A 26,824-nucleotide genomic window follows, 5' to 3' on the forward strand; every position below is an offset into this window, starting at 1 on the left:
GACTTACACCTTCTAGAGCACGTTGGGTGGCACGGGATACATGCGGACGTGCATTGTCCTGTTGGAACAGCAAGTTCCCTTGCCAGTCTAGGAATGGTAGAACGATGGGTTCGATGACGGTTTGGATGTACCGTGCACTATTCATTGTCCCCTCGACGATCACCAGAGGTGTACGGCCCAGTGTAGGAGATCGCTCCCCACACCATGATGCCGGGTGTTGGCCCTGTGTGCCTCGGTCGTATGCAGTCCTGATTGTGGCGCTCACCTGCACGGCGCCAAACACGCATACGACCATCATTGGCACCAAGGCAGAAGCGACTCTCATCGCTGAAGACGACACGTCTCCATTTGTCTCTCCATTCACGCCTGTCGCGACACCACTGGAGGCGGGCTGCACGATGTTGGAGCGTGAGCAGAAGACGGCCTAACGGTGTGCGGGACCGTAGCCCAGCTTCATGGAGACAGTTGCGAATGGTCCTCGCCGATACCCCAGGAGCAACAGTGTCGCTATTTTGCTGGGAAGTGGCGGTGCGGTCCCCTACGGCACTGCGTAGGATCCTACGCAGACCACTGGCGACAACATCGATGTACTGTGGAGACCTCACGCCCCACGTGTTGAGCAATTCGGCGGTACGTCCACCCGGCCTCCCGCATGCCCACTATACACCCTCGCTCAAAGTCCGTCAACTGCACATACGGTTCACGTCCACGCTGTCGCGGCATGGTACCAGTGTTAAAGACTGCAATGGAGCTCCGTATGCCATGGCAAACTGGCTGACACTGACGGCGGCGGTGCACAAATGCTGCGGAGCTAGCGCCATTCGACGGCCAACACCGCGGTTCCTGGTGTGTCCGCTGTGCCGTGCGTGTGATCATTGCTTGTACAGCCCTCTCGCAGTGTCCGGAGCAAGTATGGTGGGTCTGACACACCGGTGTCAATGTGTTCTTTTTTCCATTTCCAGGAGTGTATTTTCCTTTCTCTGAGAGCTGGGGTGGAGCTGCGCCCCCTTCCCCCTCCCTAGGGCCCCTTGTCCATAGATATTGGCCCCCTTGGTAACACACATTTTTTAAAAAAATCTTATTCACTTTTGTTGTGCATACCATGCAAACGGTTCCATACAACATATATAGCATATACCAGCTTTAAGACAAACTGAAGAAAGTAGATACAGAGAACAACGCATCTGATAACAGATTACCAAAAGAACTTCAGAGTAACAAACATAATATTATTAGGCTGATTATGGAAATGAGGTAAAGAGAAGAACAAATACGTCAAGTTCTTATGAAATGATGTTGGCAAATAATCCTCTCTACAGAGAAGAGTCAATACTTTTTATTCCATTCATTTCATTTATTCACTCAACTGTATTAATTGCTTTGCCATTCACATCCTATTGATTTCAAAGCCACATGGATCCATTTACAAGTATGTGTCAACCTATGTACGTCGTCGGCGTTTTAATTGTCTGCTACATCATTTGTTGCGCTGGGCTGTATTCGTACTTTTGGTACATCGTTGTATTGGCAGCTCCCTCATGTTATCGAACGATATTCTATATATTTTCTAGGTCTGCAATAATTCCCCTTCCGTACGCCTCCAGATGGATCGTGTGAGTTTGAATTCGATAAAACGTAAGCAGGTAAAAACTAAATACAGCCGAGTGAATGAAGAAAAATAAATAAAATCCATGCAATAAAAAATAGTTGTTTTCCTCCGTCGGCGGCCGGAGTGGCCGTGCGGTTCTACGCACTACAGTCTGGAACCGCGAGACCGCTACAGTCGCAGGTTCGAATCCTGCCTCGGGCATGCATGTATGTGATGTCCTTAGGTTAGTTAGGTTTAAGTAGTTGTAAGTTCTAGGTGACTGATGACCTCAGAAGTTGAGTCCCATAGTGCTCAGAGCCATTTGAACCATTTTTTTCCTCTGTGAAGTTTTTGTCAGCTGATGTCCCCGCCATTCTTGATCGCGTTAGAAGCTCTAAGAACTTAAAACATCCCAACTGTGTAACAAATGTGAAAAAATATAGGCTGGGCACCATATACACTGCCAGAAAAAAATTATTACACCGTTTGAGACGTTTCCAATTGCTCAAGATTTATTGATGCAACTATGCTCATGGAGTACGTGGTACGATTACATTTACAGATGAACAAAACAAGCGGTTCTGCGAACCAGATATCGACAAATGCTGAAACACCCATACTAGTATGTGGTGCAGCCTCCACTGGTGGCAGAGCAGGTGCCGACTTTGATATGTAGCGAATAGTCTCCTGTAATACATTACGCCACGGCAGCTCGACCTGTTCATGTAGTTTTGTAAGGGTTGTTGGTTGACGAGTCGCACAACTCACTTCTCATCCCGTCATATCCCACAAGTGCTCGTCTGGAGAAAAGTCTGGAGATCATGTTGGCCAAGGAAGTTGCTGCACGTCTTGCAGAGCACATTGAGTTTCACACACAGTGTGTGGGAAACCATTATCCTGTTGGAGCAACACATCACCTTCCTGTTCCAAGAACGACAAAAGAAATTGCCTAACAACATTCTGCGTGTTCTACAGGTCTGACCAGCGTCCGCTCCAGAAACACCACATGTGAACGAGAGCTGTCGCTTATCGCACCTCAGACCATGAGGCCTAAGGTGGGGCCAGTGGATCTTGAGCGAATGCATTGTATGAGGCAGAACCAGCACGCCGTACTTGTAAACGACGGTCACTTGCATGCAGGCAGAATGCGCTATCATCGCTGAAGACCACGGCGCGCCATACCATTTTCCAGGTGATCGTCTGATGGCAGCACGTCGATGCTACGATGCGATTAGATGACGGGTTAGAGATGTGTGTGCCCATAGTCCCACTGCTAATAACCGGTTCTCAATAGTTCGTGCTGATACGTCTGGGCTCACAAGCCACCTTGTCTCTTCTGTAGTACCTGTAGGATCTGCCACTGCTGCCCTTACAAAATGACGACCCTGGAGGGCGTCTGTGCTCTGTGGACGACCAGAACCTCGTCTACATGTGTGAGAATGTTCGCATGACCACTGATACCAGCATCATTGTACAACTAACGCAGCACATCCACTTTGTGTGGCATTCCTCCGTAAGGACCATCCCACCACTTGGAAGACGACAATTTGACCACTTTCAAACTCGCTCAGTCGGCTGTAGGAAGAACTAGTACACCACAGGAGGTCTTCTGGCTGTAAGCATTCCCTATTAAAGGGCAGACACAGATGGCACTCTGGTAGCTATGCCACTACGCCATCTGTTGGTGGACGACGTTGAAATCATTAGCAGTACATCTGCTTTCACCCAGGTGGCATATACCATCACCAGATCAAAATCGATGTAGGGCACTATTGACAAACTGCCCATTGGCTTCTGTCTCTGGTTCTTCAGCCGACGTTCATCTAATGATTTTACTGACGTTTCGCCAGCACTAGTGGCTGGCATTGTCAAAGCTTCACCCCCCGTTGCCGGTGGTGAACTGGAGCCGAGCTCGCGGCCGCAGACTATATGTACCTGGCGCGCCAACGTCCGAGGGCTTCTCCGCGGTCATTTCCTGTGCGGTTCTCCTCTTGCTACCTGCGACGGTCGTTCGCTTGCAGTACGGGAAGCCAGGATCCGTTTCCCTTAAGGCTTTCCTCTTTCTTGTTGAAACTGTTCGCGTGTTTTTGTATTTCTACAGCTTCTCTGAACAAGCGCGTGTGATAGTGCTTCTCTACAGCCAGAACTTCCGTGTCGGGGAATTTCATTACGTAGTCGGTCTCACTCAGTGCGTGCTCTGCCACGGCAGATTTCTTCACCTGCCCGAACCTGCAATGTCGCTTATGCTCTTTTATCCTGGTGTTAATTGATCGTCCAGTCATTCCGACATAAACTTTTCCGCATGTGCACGGTATACGGCATATTCCCGACATTGCAAGTGGGTCCCTTTTCTCCTTCGCCGATCTAAGACACTCTTTGATCTTCTTTGTCGGTTTGAAAATCGTCTTTACGCCATGTTTGCGCAATATACGGCCGATTCTGTCCGTCACTCTGAAAATGTATGGCAGAAGGATAAAGCTTTGACAATGACAGTCACTAGTGCAGGCGAAACGTCAGTAAAATCATTAGATGAACGTCGGCTGAAGAACCAGAGACAGAAGCCAATAGGCAGTTTGTCAACAAGTGGCCACGAAAGCCTTAACAATTTTGTAGGGCACTATTGTCTGGCAGACAGTCCGTGGTACGACACAGAAGTTTCCTGTGGAAACAGACTTTCAGTCACGTGTACAAATTACTTTATCTTTAACAGTCCATGGCTATTATGTATGTTGTAACATACAACATATATGTGAGAATAGTGAAATAAAATTCACTAGTGGGAAATTATTCAGTTTTCATAGTGTTTTTCCCATGATTATTTGCACATCACGATGTCACTCACACAAAAAGAACATATGATTCTACTCACCTGAGGTGGTACGACACAGAAGTTTCCTGTGGAAACAGACTTTCAGTCACGTGTACAAATTACTTTCTCTTTAACAGTCCATGGCTATTATGTATGTTGTAACATACAACATATATGTGAGAATAGTGAAATAAAATTAACTAGTGGGAAATTATTCAATTTTCATAGTGCTTTTCCCATGATTATTTGCACATCACAATGTCACTCACACAAAAAGAACAATTGATTTTACTCACCTGAGGTGGTACGACACAGACGTTTCCTGTGGAAACAGACTTTCAGTCACGTGTACAAATTACTTTCTCTTTAACAGTCCATGGCTATTATGTAGGTTGTAACATACAACATATATGTGAGAATAGTGAAATAAAATTCACTAGTGGGAAATGATTCAGTTTTCATAGTGTTTTTCCCATGATTATTTGCACATCACGATGTCACTCACACAAAAAGAACATATGATTTTACTCACCTGAGGTGGTACGACACAGAAGTTTCCTGTGGAAACAGACTTTCAGTCACGTGTACAAATTACTTTCTCTTTAACAGTCCATGGCTATTATGTATGTTGTAACATACAACATATATGTGAGAATAGTGAAATAAAATTAACTAGTGGGAAATTATTCAGTTTTCACAGTGTTTTTCCCATGATTATTTGCACATCACGATGTCACTCACACAAAAAGAACATATGATTTTACTCACCTGAGGTGGTACGACACAGAAGTTTCCTGTGGAAACAGACTTTCAGTCACGTGTACAAATTACTTTCTCTTTAACAGTCCATGGCTATTATGTATGTTGTAACATACAACATATATGTGAGAATAGTGAAATAAAATTCACTAGTGGGAAATTATTCAGTTTTCATAGTGTTTTTCCCATGATTATTTGCACACAAAAAGAACATATGATTTTACTCACCTGAGGTGGTACGACACAGAAGTTTCCTGTGGAAACAGACTTTCAGTCACGTGTACAAATTACTTTCTCTTTAACAGTCCATGGCTATTATGTATGTTGTAACATACAACATATATGTGAGAATAGTGAAATAAAATTCACTAGTGGGAAATTATTCAGTTTTCATAGTGTTTTTCCCATGATTATTTGCACATCACGATGTCACTCACACAAAAAGAACATATGATTTTACTCACCTGAGGTGGTACGACACAGAAGTTTCCTGTGGAAACAGACTTTCAGTCACGTGTACAAATTACTTTCTCTTTAACAGTCCATGGCTATTATGTATGTTGTAACATACAACATATATGTGAGAATAGTGAAATAAAATTAACTAGTGGGAAATTATTCAATTTTCATAGTGCTTTTCCCATGATTATTTGCACATCACAATGTCACTCACACAAAAAGAACAATTGATTTTACTCACCTGAGGTGGTACGACACAGACGTTTCCTGTGGAAACAGACTTTCAGTCACGTGTACAAATTACTTTCTCTTTAACAGTCCATGGCTATTATGTATGTTGTAACATACAACATATATGTGAGAATAGTGAAATAAAATTCGCTAGTGGGAAATGATTCAGTTTTCATAGTGTTTTTCCCATGATTATTTGCACATCACGATGTCACTCACACAAAAAGAACATATGATTTTACTCACCTGAGGTGGTACGACACAGAAGTTTCCTGTGGAAACAGACTTTCAGTCACGTGTACAAATTACTTTCTCTTTAACAGTCCATGGCTATTATGTATGTTGTAACATACAACATATATGTGAGAATAGTGAAATATAATTCACTAGTGGGAAATTATTCAGTTTTCATAGTGTTTTTCCCATGATTATTTGCACATCACGATGTCACTCACACAAAAAGAACAATTGATTTTACTCACCTGAGGTGGTACGACACAGAAGTTTCCTGTGGAAACAGACTTTCAGTCACGTGTACAAATTACTTTCTCTTTAACAGTCCATGGCTATTATGTATGTTGTAACATACAACATATATGTGAGAATAGTGAAATAAAATTCACTAGTGGGAAATTATTCAGTTTTCATAGTGTTTTTCCCATGATTATTTGCACATCACGATGTCACTCACACAAAAAGAACATATGATTTTACTCACCTGAGGTGGTACGACACAGAAGTTTCCTGTGGAAACAGACTTTCAGTCACGTGTACAAATTACTTTCTCTTTAACAGTCCATGGCTATTATGTATGTTGTAACATACAACATACATGTGAGAATAGTGAAATAAAATTCACTATTGGGAAATTATTCAGTTTTCATAGTGTTTTTCCCATGATTATTTGCACATCACGATGTCACTCACTCAAAAAGAACATATGATTTTACTCACCTGAGGTGGTACGACACAGAAGTTTCCTGTGGAAACAGACTTTCAGTCACGTGTACAAATTACTTTCTCTTTAACAGTCCATGGCTATTATGTATGTTGTAACATACAACATATATGTGAGAATAGTGAAATAAAATTAACTAGTGGGAAATTATTCAGTTTTCACAGTGTTTTTCCCATGATTATTTGCACATCACGATGTCACTCACACAAAAAGAACATATGATTTTACTCACCTGAGGTCGAACAAGCTGAGAAGCGTGTGGCACCTACACCGATGAGCCAAAATATTGTGACCACCTGTTTCATAGTTCATGTTAGACTTTTCAAACACAGTACAACAGAGATTTTACTTGGCATGCATTCTACAAATCCTTGAAAGTATTTCAGAAATATGTGGCACCAGATGCCTACGCACAGGTCAAGCAATTCCCGCAAATTATGGGATGATGGTTTACTGGCACACAGTTGGAGCCCGACCCGATATGTGCTCCAATGGTTACAGATCAGCCATATTTGGTGGCCAAGACATCAATGTGAGTTCATTGTTATGCCCCTCAAACCACTGGAGCTCGATTCTGACCTTTAGGTATGGACAGTTATCATGCTGAAGAGTCCGCAGCTCGTGGTCGTGCGGTAGCGTTCTCGCTTCCCGCGCACAGGTTCCGGGTTCGATTCCCGGCGGGGTCAGGGATTTTCTCTGCCTTGTGATGACTGGGTGCTGTGTGATGTCCTTAGGTTAGTTAGGTTTAAGTAGTTCTAGGGGACTGATGACCATAGATGTTAAGTGCCATAGTGCTCAGAACCATTTGAACCATTTTGAACCATGCTGAAGATGTCATCACCGTAGGGGTAGACTTCAAGAATAAAGGTGGTCCGAAATGATGTTCACGCAGTTCACTGCTGGCATGAGACCTTCGATTACCACCACAGTTCCCATGTAAGCCAAACTCAGTGTACTCCATAGCATAATCCGTCCTCACTGCTCTGCATCTGTGGCGCGGTGCATGTTTCGTGCAGCCATTGGACTAGATGATGGCATGTGAGGACCCAACCATCGAGATCTGGTGTAACAAAAAATGCGATTGATTTGACATGTGACACGTTTCTACTGATCCACGGTGAAAAATCAGTGATGCTGTGCCCTATGCGATCATAACTGACGATGTCGTCGGGTCAACACCGGAACACTTAGGGATCGTGTGATGTGGAGCTCTACACTGAACAAGGGCCTTTGAGCGGTGTGCTCCAAAACACCTGTGCGTGCACCAGAATTGTACTCTGTCGTCAGATCGCCGCCTGCCCTGGATTGCACAATGGGAGATCTTCCAAACGCTTTTGTGATGAGATGTGGTCGTCCAATACCATATGACCTACTCATTATTTCACCATCTCTCAACCATTGTCCGTAGGTGCTCATGACAGTAGTACACCAACAAGCGACCAGCTTCGCCTTTACAGAGATTCTCCTTTCCAGTCGCAACGCCACAACCATGTGCTACTTGTCAAAACCGCTTGTATTAGTGGATTTCCTCATTTGCTGCCGGTATCTTCCCTGTAATGAACGCCCATTCGTCTCTCTTCAGCTTACATTCTTTCCTTACTGCATTACGTGCCCGCAACACCACCAGCAGGCATTCAAACTCGCGCTCGGCAGTGGTCATAATTTTTTGGCTCATTATTGTATACTGTGGATGTGACTGGATTATTTTTCATAATGGAAGCGGCGTCTTATTTGACATCTTCTGCTGCATTTCTGGGCTTAAACGGAATGCATTATCAGAGTCGTAAATTACCGAATTCGGATTTTAATCTGTGGAAAATTTTTATCTACATTACTGCGATGCGTCTACTTCGCTAAAGTCTAAAGTCAGATCTTGAGTCACTCCTCCACAATGACGGAAGTTACGGTTGCTCAACCATTTAAATAAGTTTTCCAGTTAAAGTAACGATTATTTTACCATTACGTAAGAGTAAGAGTACCAGATGACAGTGCTGCCAGTCTTCTTGTATTTCCATCAACCTTATTAGAGCCATTCATATGAAAAAAACTAGTTCTGTGCACGTTTAGAATCATTTATCCTCACAGCCAGTTTTATGTCTGCGCTATGAAAAACGTGTCATTGTAGGTGCACAGTCAACATACGTTCGCACTGCACTGTCATGTGGCATAAAATTCCTTAGTGATGTAGCTAAATTAAAAAAAAAGTATTTATAAAGAACGCAGTAAGTTGACAACTGCTCATCCCACACTAGCCTGTTCAGGAAAATTGGCATTCTTGCACTAATTTGCGGACTCTTATAGTTTCTAATGGCATTGTGGTTGCTAATAACAGTGAATTTAGGTTTAATTCTGAAGTTTGCAACTATTGTACTAGAAGCAAAAATTATTTCCATATAGATTCTGGTCCTCTGTCTAGGTTTCAGTACGTATATACGAATCCACATAAATACTCCGCAAGCAGCTGTGAAGAAGCATGCATCATACCAGTATCAGCAATCAGGAGAAGGACGGAACGAATCCCCGTCCGGACATTCATATTTAGGTTTTCCGTGATTTCCGTAAATCGGTCCAGGCAATCCTCCGAAAGGACACGGCCGATTTCCTTCTCCATCCTTGAAACATTCTGAGTTTGCGCTCCTTCCCTAACAACCCCATTGTCAAACACGAGTCTTCCTTCATTCTACAAGCTCCTGCAGGCTACATTTCAAATTATTAATATTAATGCGAAGATCTGTCGTTAAGCTGGCTACGTCGCATAAAAAGTCATACAGCAGGTGAAGAATGACTTTATTGACCAGTAAGTGACGCGTTTCGGTATTATTTCCATCTTCAGAGACCTAAAATAGAAATATAACTAAGAAATTGGTATACAAAAATACAAAACTTTTTAGATAATAATAACTAATCAACATTAAACAAAAATGCAAACAGTCCATTCTTACCTAACCATGTGCAAAGATAGCACAAGGACAAGAACCTTACAAGATGCGTTCGTAACATGAGGTGACAGACTACTAAGGGAGTTCCCATAGATCTGGCACTGGAAGACAAAATTGTGTCTAGGTGACAGCAGGGTAAATATGGTGGCGCTGTGTGATGATAATAAATTACGTAAAATGACAAAATTAAAAGTGGTACATGGGAATAACTTGTGTTATGGTTATGTACTTTAATGAGTATGTGAGATTGCTATTTGAACAGCGTTCCTCCTTTCTGTCCTCTCTCTATCGTCCACTCCCAGCAACTAACCCCCCCCCCCCTCTTTCCCCTGCTCACACCCTGTATATTCAATGCCCTGCCTCACTTGCATGGATCTCAATTCTGCATACCTCTTCCCTTTCACGACTGTCGGCTACATACTCTTTCACTGGGTATTATTTTGTTGCTTTTGTGTTTTAAATGCATAGTATAATGACAATTTTATGAAAAGTATAGGTTCTACTCACCATATAGCATAAATGCTGAGTCACAGATAGGCGCAACAAAAAGACTGTGAAACAAAGCTTACAGCTAAACAGGCCTTTATCAAAAGTACAGAACATACATACATAAACGCACGCACACACACACATACACACACACACACACACACACACACACACAGTCACGCAGATGCAGCTCCCACACATGAGACCACAGTCTCTGGCAGCCAACGCCAGTCTGGTGTTGGTAGCCATAGACTTTGGCCATGTGAGTGTGTCTTGCGTCTGTATGAGTGTGTGCGTGTGTGTGTTCTTTAATTCCGATGATGGTCTGTTTGACCGAAAGCTCTGTTTGACAGTCTTTCTGTTGTGCCTGTTAGCGACTCAGCATCTGTGCTATATGGTGAGTAGCAACTATCCTTTTCACAATATTGTCATTATTCCATCCTGGATTTTCAGTTGTTTAAATTTGTAGTATAATATTGTAAAACTGTACTATGCTCTTTTAAAGACCTGTTATTCTTGCATGTGCTGCATTTGTAAATGTGTTTTATTGTAATGGTTTTGTTCTGCTTTATATTTCAGTATTACCGCACCAAATTGTTAATGTTGGCTTGGCAGTGTGTGCACCCTCCCCATCCTGTTTTCCCTTTTCATCACTCTGTTCTTTTGCATACTTCTGTGACTTGTCCTGGGTATTTTCTTTACCTTTGATATATTTCACATCCTTTTCTCTAAAGCGCATTTTACGATGCTAGATACGTATGAGCTTATAAGAAGGACGATTATTTTTACCCCTTGTGGGGATAAGCATTTCAGATCATGTAACATACTAGAAATACAACCATGTTCTTGTTGCTTACCATCACTAATGTATTTACTGACTTATGTTATTAATTACACATTAGTATATAACTTGTATTATGCTTATGTGTTTTAAGGTACGTTTGACACTGCTATTTTAACATGATCCCCCTTATCTGTCCTCTCTTCCACTACTCCCTACTTTTTGACTGATCAGTATCAGCAATCAATAACCCTCCCTCCTCAGCTGGCCTTCCTCACTCGGTCTTTTCCCCCCTCCCCGCCACCCTTTCTCTCTTCCTCTCCCCCTGTCGCTCTTCCAACACCCATTATTTCAACACCTAACTTCGTTTGAATGGATCTCAATCCTCTTCACCCCCTCAGTATGCCCCACCACTTCCATTGGCCAAATAGGATTTATTTCAGATATACAGTATAATATTTTCTACATACATTAATAACATTTTATTATTTTAATGCCCTGCTTTTCATGTATCCGTTCACCTTCTCCATTTGCAAACGTCGTTTTTGTTGTAATCTTTTTGTTCTGCCTTATATTCTAGTATTATCACAGCAACTTATGCAGGTTGTCTTGATACAGTTTGACAGTAAAATATACCGTTCTCACGATTAGTGGGCAATAACTTACCTATGTCTTCAGACATAATGCCATGTATTTGGATCATCTGATCAATAGTCACGTTTTTTAATGTTCCCTTTATTATGTTACTGATATGTAACTTCAAATTTTGCCAGTTTGTGTTCCTTATTTATTATCTTAGTATACATGGCACAGCGCCATCATATTTATCCTGCTTTTCGTCTTCCTGTCCCGGTTTTATGGGGACTCCCTTGGTAGTCTGTCAGCTCAAGCTACGAATGCATCTTGTAAGGCTCTTGTCCTTGTGCTACCTTTGAACCTGGCTAGGTGGGAATGGACTGTTTGCACTTTTGTTTAATCTGGGTAAGTAATTAGTATCTAAAAAGTTCTACATTTTTGTATACCAATTTGTTTGTTATATTTCTGTTCAAATTTCCGAACACAGAAAGAATTCCGAAGCACGTCACTTTGCGATCAGTTAAGTCATTCTTGGCATTCTCTATGACTTCTTATACAATATAACCAGCGAAATCACAGATCTATGCGTATTTACGAGAATGGTCGCTTGCCTCTTTTATGACTTCATGTTATACTTTTATTATTATCACCATTTTTATTACAGTCAACAATACATCAATCATCTTTTTTTTCTTGTTATTTTATAAGCAGTTTACTATAAAAGCCGAAATTAAAAGCTACATTGTGCGGTATCGACCATTATCCGGTCGGTCGCACTTTTAAATACGCGCGCCGCCATTTACGCCGCCATCATGGCACGCGGGCGCTGCCTGCCACGAACGATTACACCGCTGCCAATGAGATGCAAGCATTGCCTCTCCGGATCTTCAGGGGCGAGGGTAATTAAGTTCGAACTTCCAAGCACTGAGTCCCAGTTGGTATGTTTGCCTGCTGAATAACATTTGCAGACTTTCATAGCGCCCAGGGCTCGACATCTTCTGAATAGACACTGTATCGAAGAGTGACAGATTTATCAATTTTTTGTATCTGCATACAGGGTGATCCATTGATCATGACCGGGCCAAATATCTCACGAAATAAGCGTCAAACGAAAAAACTACAAAGCACGAAACTTGTGTAGCCTGAAGGGGTAAACCAGATGGCGCTAAGGTTTGGCCCACTAGATGGCGCTGCCATACGCCAAACGGATATCAACTGCATTTTTAAAAATAGAAACCCAATTTTTATTACATATTCGTGTAGTACGAAAAGAAATATGAATGTTTTAGTTGGACCACCTTTTTCGCGTTGTGATAGATGGCACTGTAATAGCCACAAACATATGGCTCAAAATTTTAGACGAACAGTTGGTAACAGGTAGGTTTTTTAAATTAAAATACAAAACGTAGGTACGTTTGAACATTTTATTTCAGTTGTTCCAATGTGATACATGTATCTTTGTGAACTTATCATTTCTGAGAACGCATGCTGCTACAGCGTGATTACTTGTAAATACCACATTAATGCAATAAATGCTCAAAATGATGTCCGTCAACCTCAATGCATTTGGCAATACGTGTAACGACATTCCTCTCAACAGCCAGCAGTTCTCCTTCCGTAATGTTCGCACATGCATTGACAATGCGCTGACGCATGTTGTCAGGCGTTGTCGGTGGATCACGATAGCAAATATCCTTCAACTTTTCCCACAGAAAGAAATCCGGGGACGTCAGATCCGGTGAATATGCGGGCCATAGTATGGTGCTTCGACGACCAATCCACCTGTCATGAAATATGCTATTCAATACCGCTTCAACCGCACGCGAGCTATGTGCCGGATATCCATCATGTTGGAAGTACATCGGCATTCTGTCATGCAGTGAAACGTCTTGTAGTAACACCGATAGAACATTACATAGAAAATCAGCATACATTGCACCATTTAGATTGCCATCGAAAAAATGGGAGCCAATTATCTTTTCTCCCATAATGCTGCACCATACATTAACCCGCCAAGGTCACTGATGTTCCACTTGTCGCAGCCATCATGGATTTTCCGTTGCCCAGTAGTGCATATTGTGCCGGTGTACGTTACCGCTGTTGGTGAATGACGCTTCGTCGCTAAATAAAACACGTGCGAAAAATCTGTCATCGTCCCGTAATTTCTCTTGTGCCCAGTGGCAGAGCTGTACACGACGTTCAAAGTCGTCGCGATGAAATGCAACTCCTGGTGCATAGAAATATGGTACGGGTGCAATCGATATTGATGTTGCATTCTCAACACCGACGTCTTTGAGATTCCCGATTCTCGCGCAGTTTGTCTGCTACTGATGTGCGGATTAGCCACGACAGCAGCTAAAACACCTACTTGGTCATCATCATTTGTTTCAGGTCGAGGTTGACGTTTCACATGTGGCTGAACACTTCCTGTTTCCTTAAATAACGTAACTATCCGGCGAACGGTCCGGACACTTGGATGATGTCGTCCAGGATACCGAGAAGCATACAGAGAACACGTCCATTGGCATTTTGATCGCAATAGCCATACATCAACACGATATCAACGTATTCCGCAATTGGTAAAGGGTCCATTTTAACAGCGGTTATGTTGTTGTTGTTGTTGTGGTCTTCAATCCTGAGACTGGTTTGATGCAGCTCTCTATACTACTCTATCCTGTGCAAGCTTCTTCATCTCCCAGTACCTACTGCAACCTACATCATTCTGAATCTGCTTAGTGTATTCATCTCTTGGTCTCCCTCTACGACTTTTACCCTCCACGCTGCCCTCCAATACTAAATTGGTGATCCCTTGATGCCTCAGAACATGTCCTACCAACTAATCCCTTCTTCTGATCAAGTTGTGCTACAAACTTCTCTTCTCCCCAATCCTATTCAACACTTCCTCAATGGTTATGTGATCTATCCATCTAATCTTCAGCATACTTCTGTAGCACCACATTTCGAAAGCTTCTATTCTCTTCTTGTACACACTATTTATCGTCCATGTTTCACTTCCATACAAGGCTACACTCCATACAAATACTTTCAGAAATGACTTCCTGACACTTAAACCTATACTCGATGTCAACAAATTTCTCTTCTTCAGAAACGCTTTCCTAGCCATTGCCAGTCTACATTTTATATCCTCTCTACTTCGGCCATCATCAGTTATATTGCTCCCCAAATAGCAAAACTCCTTTACTACTTCAAGTGTCTCATTTCCTAATCTAATTCCCTCAGCATCACCCGACTTAATTCGACTGCATTCCATTATCCACGATTTCCTTATGTTGATCTTCATCTTATATCCTCCTTTCAAGACACTGTCCATTCCATTGAACTGCTCTTCCAACTCCTTTGCTGTCTCTGACAGAATTACAATGTCATCGGCGAACCTCAAAGTTTTTATTTCTTCTCCATGGATTTTAATACCTATTCCGAATTTTTCTTTTGTTTCCTTCACTACTTGCTCAATATACAGATTGAATAACATCGGGGAAAGGCTACAACCCTGTCTCACTCCTTTCCCAACCACTGCTTCCCTTTCATGTCCCTCGACTCTTATAACTGCCATCTGGTTTCTGTACAAATTGTAAATAGCCTTTCGCTCCCTCTATTTTACCCCTGCCGCCTTCAGAATTTGAAAGAGAGTACTCCAGTCAACATTGTCAAAAGCTATCTCTAAGTCTACAAATGCTAGAAACGTAGTTTTGCCCTTCTTTAATCTAGCTTCTAAGATAAGTCGTAGGGTCAGTATTGCCTCACGTGTTGCAACCTTTCTACGGAATCCAAACCGATCTTCACCGAGGTCGGCTTCTACTAGTTTTTCCATTCGTCTGTAAAGAATTCGCGTTAGTATTTTGCAGCTGTGACTTATTTAACTGATAGTTCGGTAATTTTCACATCTGTCAACACCTGCTTTCTTTGGGATTGGAATAATTATATTCTTCTTGAAGAGTGAGGGTATTTCGCCTGTCTCATACATGTTGCTCACCAAATGGTAGAGTTTTGTCAGGACTGGCTCTCCCAAGGCCGTCAGTAGTTCCAATGGAATGTTGTCTACCCCGGGGGCCTTGTTTCGACTCAGGTCTTTCAGTGCTCTGTCAAACTCTTCACGCAGTATCGTATCTCCCATATCATCTTCATCTACATCCTCTTCCATTTCCATAATATTCTCCTCAAGTAAATCGCCCTTGTATAGACCCTTTATATACTCCTTTCACTTTTCTGCTTTCCCTTCTTTGCTTAGAACTGGGTTTCCATCTGAGCTCTTGACGTTCATACAAGTGGTTCTCTTTTCTCCAAAGGTCTCTTTAATTTTCCTGTAGGCAGTATCTATCTTACCCCAAGTGAGATAAGCCTCTACATCCTTACATTTGTCCTCTACCCATGCCTGCTTAGCCATTTTGCACTTCCTGTCGATCTCATTTTTGAGACGTTTGTATTCCTTTACTGCATTTTTATATTTTCTCCTTTCATCAATTAAATTCAATATTTCTTCTGTTACCCAAGGATTTCTACTAGCCCTCGTCTTTTTACCTACTTGATCCTCTGCTGCCTTCACTACTTCATCCCTCAAAGCTACCCATTCTTCTTCTACTGTATTTCTTTCCCCCATTCCTGTCAATTGCCCGCTTATGCTCTCCCTGAAATTCTGTACAACCTCTGGTTCTTTTAGTTTATCCAAGTCCCATCTCCTTAAATTCCCACCTTTTTGCAGTTTCTTCAGTTTTAATCTACAGGTCATAACCAATAGATAGTAGTCAGAATGCACATCTGCCCCTGGAAATGACTTACAATTTAAAACCTGGTTCCTAAATCTCTGTCTTACCATTATATAATCTGTCTGAAACCTGTCAGTATCTCCAGCTTCTTCCATGTATACAGTCTTCTTTTATGATTCTTGAACCAAGTGTTAACTATGATTAAGTTGTGCTCTGTGCAAAATTCTACCAGGTGGCTTCCTCTTTCATTTCTTTGCCCCAGTCCATATTCACCTACTACATTTCCTTCTCTCCCTTTTCCTACTACCGAATTCCAGTCACCCATGACTATTAAATTTTCGTCACCCTTCACTAGCTGAATAATTTATTTTATTTGATCATACATTTCTTCAATTTCTTCGTCATCTGCAGAGCTAGTTGGCATATAAACTTGTACTACTGTGATAAGTGTGGGCTTGGTATCTATCTTGGCCACAATTATGCGTTCACTATGCTGTTTGTAGTAGCTTACCCGCACTCCTATTTTCCTATTCATTATTAAACCTACTCCTGCATTACCCCTATTTAATTTTGTGTTTATAACCCTGTATTCACCTGACCAAAAGTATTGTTCCTCCTGCCACCGAACTTCACTAATTCCCACTATATCTAACTTCAACCTATCCATTTCCCTTTTTAAATTTTCTAACCTACCTGCCCGATTAAGGGATCTGACATTCCACGCTCCGATCCGTAGAACGCGAGTTTTCTTTCTCCTGATAACGACATCCTCTTGAGTAGTCCCCGCCCGGAGATCAGAATGGGGGACTATTTTACCTCCGGAATATCTTACCCAAGAGGACGCCATCATTATTTAATCATACAGTAAAGCTGCATGCCCTCGGGAAAAATTACGGCCGTAGTTTCCCCTTGCTTTCAGCCGTTCGCAGTACCAGAACAGCAAGACTGTTTTGGTTATTGTTACAAGGCCAGATCACTCAATCATCCAGACTGTTGCCCCTGCAACTACTGAAAAAGCTGCTGTCCCTCTTCAGGAACCACACGTTGTCTGGCCTCTCAACAGATACCCCTCCGTTGAGGAAGCACCTACGGTACGGCTATCTGTATCGCTGAGACACGCAAGCCTCCCCACCAACGGCAAGGTCCATGGTTCATGGCGGTAATGTATCACGGAGCAAATACCGTCTACTCTGACGGATTGTTACGTGATACCACGTACTTATACGTTTGTGAGTATTACAGCACCATCTATCACAAAGCGAAAAAAGTGGTCCAACTAAAACAGTCATATTTCTTTACGTACTACACGGATGTGTAATAAAGAATGGGGGTTCCTATTTAAAAAAAAAAAAAAAAAAAAAAAAAACGCAGTTGATATCGGTTTGACCTATGGCAGCACCATCTAGCGGGCCAACCATAGCAAAATCACATAAATATTTGGGCTCCATTTGCTTCATTTGTCTCAATTCATTTTTCGAGACATATAATAATCGTAACATGTAGATTATGATGTGTACATAAAAGACATGACACTGATATACAAAAAAATTTTCGAAGAATCAGGAATTGTAAGTTAATTCTTCGCGTGTTGCAGGTGGTGATATCTGATGTGGACCCAGCGGTTGGCCAGAAAGTGGTAGAGGAATTCGAGAGCGAATTCGGGAAGAACAAGATAATTTTCGTGAAGGCCGATGTCACAAAGTCGTCAGAGCTGGAAGGTAAGGAGCAGTACCATTCATGAGCAATGAGCTCTTCCACGACTTTGTGCTTGCTGTGCGATTCCAGTCAAATATTTCCTTGACCCATCTCGCTATCACTATGCCTACTAAGCCCTTAGTAGTGCAAGCGCTAGTCTATTGAATTAAAAATAGGTGGACGAAAAAAGAATGCAAAGTTAACTGCACTCTGAACACCTATCACCGTATTCTTTTCTTAGTACAATGCTATTTATGCTACGATACTCCATTCATCACAGTTACTTACCTGAATATCAACTTCATTTCTGTTCTGAAATTTTGAAGTTAGCAGGGATAAAATACAGGAAATTATAAGTGTCGAAGGACGTGAAATGAGGATAGTTATTGAGACGGGAGTGAGCCCCACGTTATTTAAGCTGCACCCTGAGCAAACATTAAAGGAAAACGAAGGTAAATTTGGAAAGGTAATTAAAGCTCGGAGAGAAGAAAAAAAATTGAGTTTGGCGAAGACATTGTAATTCTGTCAGGGACGACAAAGGATTTGGAACATAATTTTAAAGAAATGAGTAGTGCCTTGAAAATATGTTATAAAAGGAAATTAATAACATTAAAGCAAGGGTAATCAATGAAGATGTATGCAGTCAGATGGTGCTAAGGGAATTAGATGAGGAAACAGGATCATGAAAGTAGCAGACGAGTGACAATTCGGGTAGCAAAGTAAATGACGAGAATGTAAAATGCAAGAATGCAACAGTATGAAAAAATTTTCTGACTGAGAGATATGTTAATACGTAATATAAATGTAATGCTTAGGAAGTATTTTCTAAAAAAGAAGTATAATGAGAACGATAAATAAATGTGGTGCTGCAGAAGAACAATGAAATCCATATTACTTGCTGAAGAGCTGTAATAGCAGTCGAATCGTTTTCTGAGAATAATCTGTGGCAATGTCATCAAAAGGAAATTAAGAACCTGAAATCTTCCTCCACGACTTCTGAGAATTGTTTTAGTTAGATGTAATCTTTTTGCTAACTACTTGTTCAATTTCTCGCTATCCTGATGATGTCTAAAAGAGACTGTAGCATTGAATTACGTTTATTACGGTATGTTAATATGTTGAATCAGACCTTTGTTTCTCAATGGCTGTTGATACAGATTTCTTTCAAATCGAATCAAAATGTATATATCAGGGAGAAACATGTTATTCATATTAATTTTTCTCACCTGTAATGTTTTGTATTTGCAAATGGTCCCGTGTAGTACACATACATCTAAAGCCATCCTGAAGGTCCTTCATAAACCCAGCTTGTTCCTTTGCTCGGTTACAATACAATGTGAAGTATTTTTCTATTTGGTTGTTATAAATTTAACGAATACCTATTAAGTTACGGAAAGGAGGTTGCCGGGTCTATAGTTTTTTTCTTTTGTCCTCGCTGAATTACATCATCGCACCTGTTTTGGAGAATTTTGCCTGTTCCTTTTGCTTTACCTTCCTTCCAGCTTCAAACAATTCCAGGCGCTGATCCTTTTTTCATCCCTCGAATATCTGTGCTCCCTCATCTGGTTTTACTTGGGGAATGTCATCATTACCGTTATCATATACCGTACTCGATTTACAGTTCAGCTTTCGAACAATACGAAAAGAAAAATAAACCCTCGAACTGTACGACAATTGTCTTTCTGTTAAGTAAGTACTGCGTCAAGAAATAATATGCGATGTCTAATCAACTTAAGTTTCTAGTTTGTTTTGTTAAAAAAGCACTGAAAAATTATATTGTAGAAATGTAAAAATTTGTGAGTATGCGTAACTCAGATATGCGCAAGGATTGCAAGATATGCTCAGGAAATCCTGCTTCGCAGTGGCAAACTTCTTCATAGTGGCAGACAAAATATGTGACATCAGCTAATGAACTATTCAACAGTCTACAATTTTTCTTATACGAAAATAATGAACAATGAACTTAGATGACCTGTTCCAAGAATGTGACTGAACAAAATAATCTATGCTAGTGAGATTAAGCAGGTAAGTGAAGCTGCTGCGGTAATACAAATTAATTTTTTTTAACACGGCAAGAAAAATTAAGGTACCTCAAATAAAGGAAAAAAGGGATATGTGGGGAAGAGCGGTATTTTGCAACTTGGCTTGGGTGAAATAATGGGCAGTATCTTCAGTCAGAAGGGGTGAGTGAGACAACTGTGTCTGGTCAATCAGTATTAAGCTTGGGCAGGTGGGCATAAGTTTATTAATTTCCATTATTTTACGTTAGTTCATCTTCCTTCCTTTATAGATGAGATGTTAACTATGGCCTTCTTTCTGCAAAAGTAGAGACTCCTTTTCAAAGTTTCCAACTTCTGCGGTGTTCCTTCAAGCAGGTGCATATTACCCAGCCAGACTGACATGGAATTTGCTACAGTTACAAGTGATTTTGTATATTTCACTCTTTTACAAAGCTAGAATGCTGTCTTTACCATTGGGCAAAAAATGTCCAACAGCGCAGTGCACATGAAATTATGTTGTAAAGTTTCTGAATTTAAGCTTCCTTGCTACACTCAGTAAGACTTTTGCTAAATATGGAATCTTGCACCATTTATGATGACGACGTAACAGAGGAAACCCAGTTTGTAAAATAAATACTAAATATTGTAGAATATTACACCAGTGACGTCTGTTTTCATCAGAATGTCAAATTGTTATGAAGTGCAATATATGCTTTGATATTCAAATGTGCAGCCTTTCAGCGCAACATCGCGAAATGGATAAGAGAAACGCCAGCTATGTGCTATATAAGGAAGTGGAAGTCTTTTTCAAAACTTCTTTTTAAATGTTGGTAGTTAGTGTGCAGATCATCTTAATACCTAACATAAGAAAGAGAAACGCCTATCAGTAGGTGTCGTACATTCAAGATCGGCGAAATTGTGCTCACATATTGCTTGGGATCCCAAGACCGTCGTAGAAAAATGGATCCAGTATGTTCAGGAGGGCCATACTCAACGCCATTCAGGATCTCAACGGCTCCACGCGACTAGCTCCCGAGAGGATTGACGTATTGGCCGCTTGCCCATGCAGGATTGTACAACCATGTTATGTGTTTTAAGTCAGGAAACTGGCTAGTTTGCAGCAAGCAGGACGATACAAGGAGCACCAAGGACTGTCAGCATGGCGATCATTGCTGCAGCTTCCTTTGACATGACAGCAGAGATTGGCATGCTAACAGTTGTGACTCCAACGCCAACACTGGACACAGGAGTGACCACACGTCGTCTTATCAGACGAATCCCGATTCTGTATACATCATCACAATGGATTTGTCTGTATGTGGAGACTCAGAGGAGGACGAATGTTGCCATATTGCATATGTCATCACATATGGGGCTAGCATTTAGTGTTATGGAATCAGGAGCCATTCGGTGCGCAACAAAATCACCTCTGGTTCACACAGCTGGTAATCTGGGCAGTACGCATTACATTAAGTTCTATCTTAAGTTATTTGTGTAATCAATCTCTTATCAATGGAGCATTTCCAGATGCTAACATATGCTGAAGTTAACCCTATTTACAAAAAGAGGGATAAAGACACAATCAAACTATCGACCAATTTCACTTTTGCCGGCTTTCTCAAAAATGTTTGAAAATCTTGTGTTGAAGCCTCTCCTTAAGCATCTGACTGCAAATACTATATTGTCCAAGTCACAGTTTGGAATTCTTAAGGATTCTGACGTGAAGGCTATTGACACTTCTAGTGAGAATGTATTTACTTCATTAGATAATAAATTAGAGGCTACTGCTTTTTTCTGTGACCTGTTAACAGCCTTTGATTGTGTGAACCACACCTTTCTCTTAAATAAATTAGAATATTATGATGTCACTGGCAATGCTGCGATATGGTTTGACTCTTATCTAACAGGAAATAAACGGTGTCATTGCGGAGTACCTGTGCAGTAAGCAGTCAGTTCGCATCTAATTGGGAATTAATTAAATGTGATGTTCCTCAAGGTTCCATCTTCGGTCCATTGCTTTTTCTTGTGCGCATTAATGACCTCTCAGCTGTGGCATTGCCAGATGGTAAGTTTGTTTTCTTTGCAAATGGTACAAACATTGCAATAAGTAGCAAGTCAATTACAGATTTAGAAATAGCTGCTAATCAAATTTTCACTGATATTAATAAATGGTTTAAAGCATATTCACTGTCAATAAATGTGGAAAAGATCTACTATATGCAGTTCAGAACCTGTAAGAGATTTCCTTCCAGGAGAGGTTGACAGTGTTAAATTTCTGGGATTACAACTAGGTAATAAATTCAGTTGGGAAGGGCAGACCACAGAATTGTTTAAGCGCCTAAACAAGTCTGTATTTGCAGTGAGAATTATGTCAAATGTAGAAGATACAAATATATAAAAAATTACATACTTTGCTTACTTTCATTCTAGTATATCATACAGGGTCATATTCTGGGGTAATTCATCAAATTGAGCAAAAGTTTTTAGTGTGCAAAATTGTGTAATAAGAGTCATTTGTGGTGTAAATTCAAGAACATCATGTAGAAACCTGTTCAAGAAACTTTCTATTCTGACCACTGCTCGTCAGAATATTTATTCCTTAATGAAATTTGTTGCAAGTAATATATCTCTGTTTCCAACAAATACCTCAATACATAGTATCAGTACTATGAATAAGAACAATCTACATTAAGATCTAATATCGCTTACCTCAGTCCAAAAAGAGGTCCAATATTAAGGAACACACATTTTCAATAAATTGCCAGCTACCAGTAAAAACTTGGTTTCAGATAAAGCATGCTTTAAATAGAGTCTGACAGACTTTTTGATAGGCAACTCCTTCTACTCTGTAGATGAATATCTTAACAAAGACTGTTAGACCAGCTTAAGTAAACGTGTCTGTTAGATTTTAGTTTTGCCAGCACTTGCTCACAACAGTCAAGTTTAGGTATTTTCTGTATGATAGATTTCTTAATAATGCATAACAATGCTTCATTCTGGCAGCATATTAATTCCGTAAATATTAGCTGTTCCAGTTATCTGTGTTGAATTCACCTAGTTTGATAATCTCCTCACAAAGTAGTAAATATTATATCAAATTTTTTTATGTTTTTATGATATACTTGCAATTGCTGTTGCAATTTTAATTGTGAGCAGTGTAAAGCTGCAACAAATTCATGATGTTTGCTAGTTTCATGTTCGTTGGATCATTTGCATGATAAATCGTAATGATATGGAATGAGTCATTTTACATACACATCAATTTTTAAACATGGAATGGCTACTTGCTGGAAATTTACACACACACACACACACACACAGAGAGAGAGAGAGAGAGGGGGGGGGGGGGAAGGGGGTTCCAAAATGGTTCAAATGGCTCTGAGCACTATGGGACTCAACTGCGGTGGTCATCAGTCCCCTAGAACTTAGAACTACTTAAACCTAACTAACCTAAGGACATCACACACATCCATGCCTGAGGCAGGATTCGAACCTGCGACCGTAGCAGTCGCACGGTTCCGCACTGCGCGTCTAGAACCGCGAGACCACCGCGGCTGGCAGAGGGGGGGGGGGGGGGGGGGCGTAGACAGATGTGAGTTAGAAATTCCTACCCACCACCTTTTAGACGTTAGAGAAATAGAAATTCTTCTACAGAATAGAAGATGTCAAGGATTTACGTTTTTAATTAGTTTTCAAATTTTTCTTTGCTATGTGTTGGACATTTTATATACCTGGGTAAGTAATGAAAACTTTTTGTTGCATCATTGTTCACCTTGCTTGTGAAAAAGATGACATTAATGTAGGGTAATGAATGTCAGTTTTCCTGCTGGTATTGTAATTACGCACATTCTTGCTCCTTTTGAATTGCAGTGAATTATTTACAACAAACTTCATGTGTGAATAAATATATCGTGAAGCAGTAGTCAGAATGACCATCTACTTAAACAGGGGTCTATAAGATGATTGTGGATTAGCAACAAATATTAATCTTACAGTACGTTTTGAGCAATTAAGACTTCCCTTCTTAAAGACGAGTTACCCCAGAACATTATTCCATGTGACATTACTGAATGAAAATATGCAAAATACTTCAACTTACTGATTTGTCTCTCCCCAAGATTTGTAACGATTCTAAGTGCAAAAGTGGCTGTACTAAGTTGTTTTAGGAATTCCAAAATGTGTTTTTTTTTTCAGTTTAAATTCTCGTCGATATGATCACCTAATAATTTTGAACTGAACTGAATTGAATTGAAAAACGGAGACTATCTTGTTTCAGAGGTCTTCAAAGCAGCCAAATCCACATTCAACCGTCTGGACATCGTCATCAACAATGCTGGCATCATGCGTGACTCTGTGTGGGAGAAGCAGGTGGACATCAACGTGGTACGTTGCAACACGCTTGTACCTCCAATTTTCGGTTTTCTGAGCCCTTTTCTTCGTCGCGTTGTCTTCGACTGGCGTTTGTCTTCAGTCTGTCCCCAGTCATCCACAAATTTATCGTATCATTTTCAGTCATCTGTTCTGTCAATTTCATTCAAAGACATAAGACCATTTACACAACGCCTGACAAAGAAAAGCAGCCAGAAGTCACGGACAGCTGCTTATGTAACTTCGTACATGTACACGTATACGAATGATTAGAATTGCAGTTCTCTGTGACAGGCAGAAAGGCCATCAGAATGCATTAATATTCGTTGTCTTTAGTGTTATTACCAGGTATATAAGGAGCATGAACAGCGTCAGATGTTGAGTGATCACTGTGAAGGACACGGATATGATGCTTACTCGTCTGTAACAGCGTCATCAGCCTCTGACAGAGTTTAAAAGCGACTTCATTGCGGATCTCCATTTGGCCGGCTGGTCGGATCGTGCAGTGTCCAGATTTGTTCAGCTTTCAGATTTGACAATAGCCCAATGTGTTCAAGGTTCCTATCGACCACATCCGACCACCACAAATGAGTATTGTCATACTGCGCACCAAGCACATCATAATCGTTCGACATCTGCGACTTCCATTCGAGAAGAAGTAATGTATACCCTGCAACGTTCTGAGTCCTCCCGCGCCACTGATCAGAGACTGGCAGCTGTTGGAGTAAGGAGCTATGGTCCGATGAGTAGGCTGGCATTAACACCTTAACACCAACGGCTGAGACTGGAGTGATGCCGTGATCTGGAAGCATGGACTCCTGATTAATGGCGTAGCATAATGCTCAGAGACGAATCGCGTTCCTAAAATACCCCAGATGACAATACTCCTGGTGCCATGGTGTAGGGAGCCACTGGTGATGACTTCAGATCAGGGATGGTGGTGACTGATGGAACACTGACAGCACAACTGCACGTCATGGACATCCTCTGTCCTCATGTGTTACAGTATCGTGATGCCAGTTTTAACAGGACAATACTCGTCCACACATAGCATGTATCTCTATGAAATATTTGCATAATGGTGACGTACTCCTGTGACCAGATCCCCAAATCTATCATCAGTCTTCAGGATATCAAGGACCAATTACATCCCTTGTGGATCGCCTAGTCTCTGGAGGGGATGCAACGGCTTTATGAGAGCCATCGCAAACGAAAAAGTGCCTGCATCCAGACCTGAGTCTGTGCATAATACTGACAAGTGGGCTTATACTGCCAAATTATTTTTTTTAAATGTGATTCTACTTTCTAATCACTTAAGTAGTATCATATACTGTCTCAGACAGTGAAGTTTCAATTCGTTTCCTTCTCACCTTCTAGGAGCTTCAGTTTTTTATCAAGTTGGTTGGTTGGTTGATTTTAGGGAGGGTACCAAACATCCGAGTTCATAGGTCTCATCGGAGTACGGAAGGGTGGGGAAGGAAGTCGGTCTTGCCCTTTCAAACGAATCGTCCCGGCATTTGCCTGAATGGCGGAAAACCTAAAATCGGGATGGCCGGACACGGGTTTAAACCGTCGTCATCCCGAATGTGGGTCCAGTGTGCTAACCCATAGATTCGTAGCATACTAGTTTTATTTCGAAACACCTTCCCCTTCCTATTCGATTCTGAAAGAATAATTGTAGCTACTGCTCTGTATAGGACAATTTCTTTTCTAATTTTATCTCTGTGTCCATTGCTTTGCTTCGCAAGAAAGGTATTAAAAACCATGTACCTATAAACTTCATGTCTATTACGTAAAAGTACATTGCTGTGCAAAACGTAAGGACAAAAGTAACTTTCGCATGATGTGTCGGTGGCACCTAACATAACTGGACGAAACTTCGACCATACAGAGATAGAACCGCCACAATGCGTTATAGAAGGTAACTGAGATAAATACCCAGTGAGAGGAACAGAAATGACACTTTTATTCACAATGATTACTCTGAAATAAGCGAGTCATTTCATACAGAAGTTGGTGATACAACAAAAAAGAGTCTTGCCAAATTGCAGGAACGCTCCAGCAGTGAAATAGTGACGAAGGGGGTCATCTCATGCTACTTACGCTGGCTTGCAACTGTTTTGCGGTAACAGAAGATGCAGCATCTGAGAATAAAACACCAGTTGGCGACGGTAACAGTTTTCGTTTCGTTCCCGTTCAGAACACTGGCGTCAAAGATGCCTGTCATAATCTGAATGGGTGTGTGAAACAGAAAACCAGGTATAAATATTTTTGAAGGAAGATGGTCATAAGAGTAAAAAAAAATTGTGACTAAATTTGAGATATACATTTCCACTGTTACAATTATGGCGGCAGAAAACGATTGCACGTAATATGGTGGGGACAAAATATTTCCTAATCATGTACGTTGACGAGCCAAAACATCATGACAAACTGCCCGTCGCGAAT

At 41.1% G+C, this 26,824-nt stretch overlaps 1 protein-coding gene across 1 annotated transcript in view; it reads left to right on the forward strand.

Moving 5' to 3' along the window:
* Nucleotides 1-26,824, forward strand: part of LOC126354462 (15-hydroxyprostaglandin dehydrogenase [NAD(+)]-like) — a 77,055-nt gene that overhangs the window by 27,996 nt on the left and 22,235 nt on the right. The window contains exons 3-4 of the mRNA XM_050004160.1: nucleotides 17,908-18,031; nucleotides 24,285-24,391. Coding sequence (XP_049860117.1) covers nucleotides 17,908-18,031; nucleotides 24,285-24,391 — 231 coding nt within the window. The remainder of the gene's footprint in view (nucleotides 1-17,907; nucleotides 18,032-24,284; nucleotides 24,392-26,824) is intronic.

The sequence above is a fragment of the Schistocerca gregaria genome, chromosome 3 (assembly GCF_023897955.1).
Source record: "Schistocerca gregaria isolate iqSchGreg1 chromosome 3, iqSchGreg1.2, whole genome shotgun sequence".
NCBI classification, from domain to species: domain Eukaryota; kingdom Metazoa; phylum Arthropoda; class Insecta; order Orthoptera; family Acrididae; genus Schistocerca; species Schistocerca gregaria.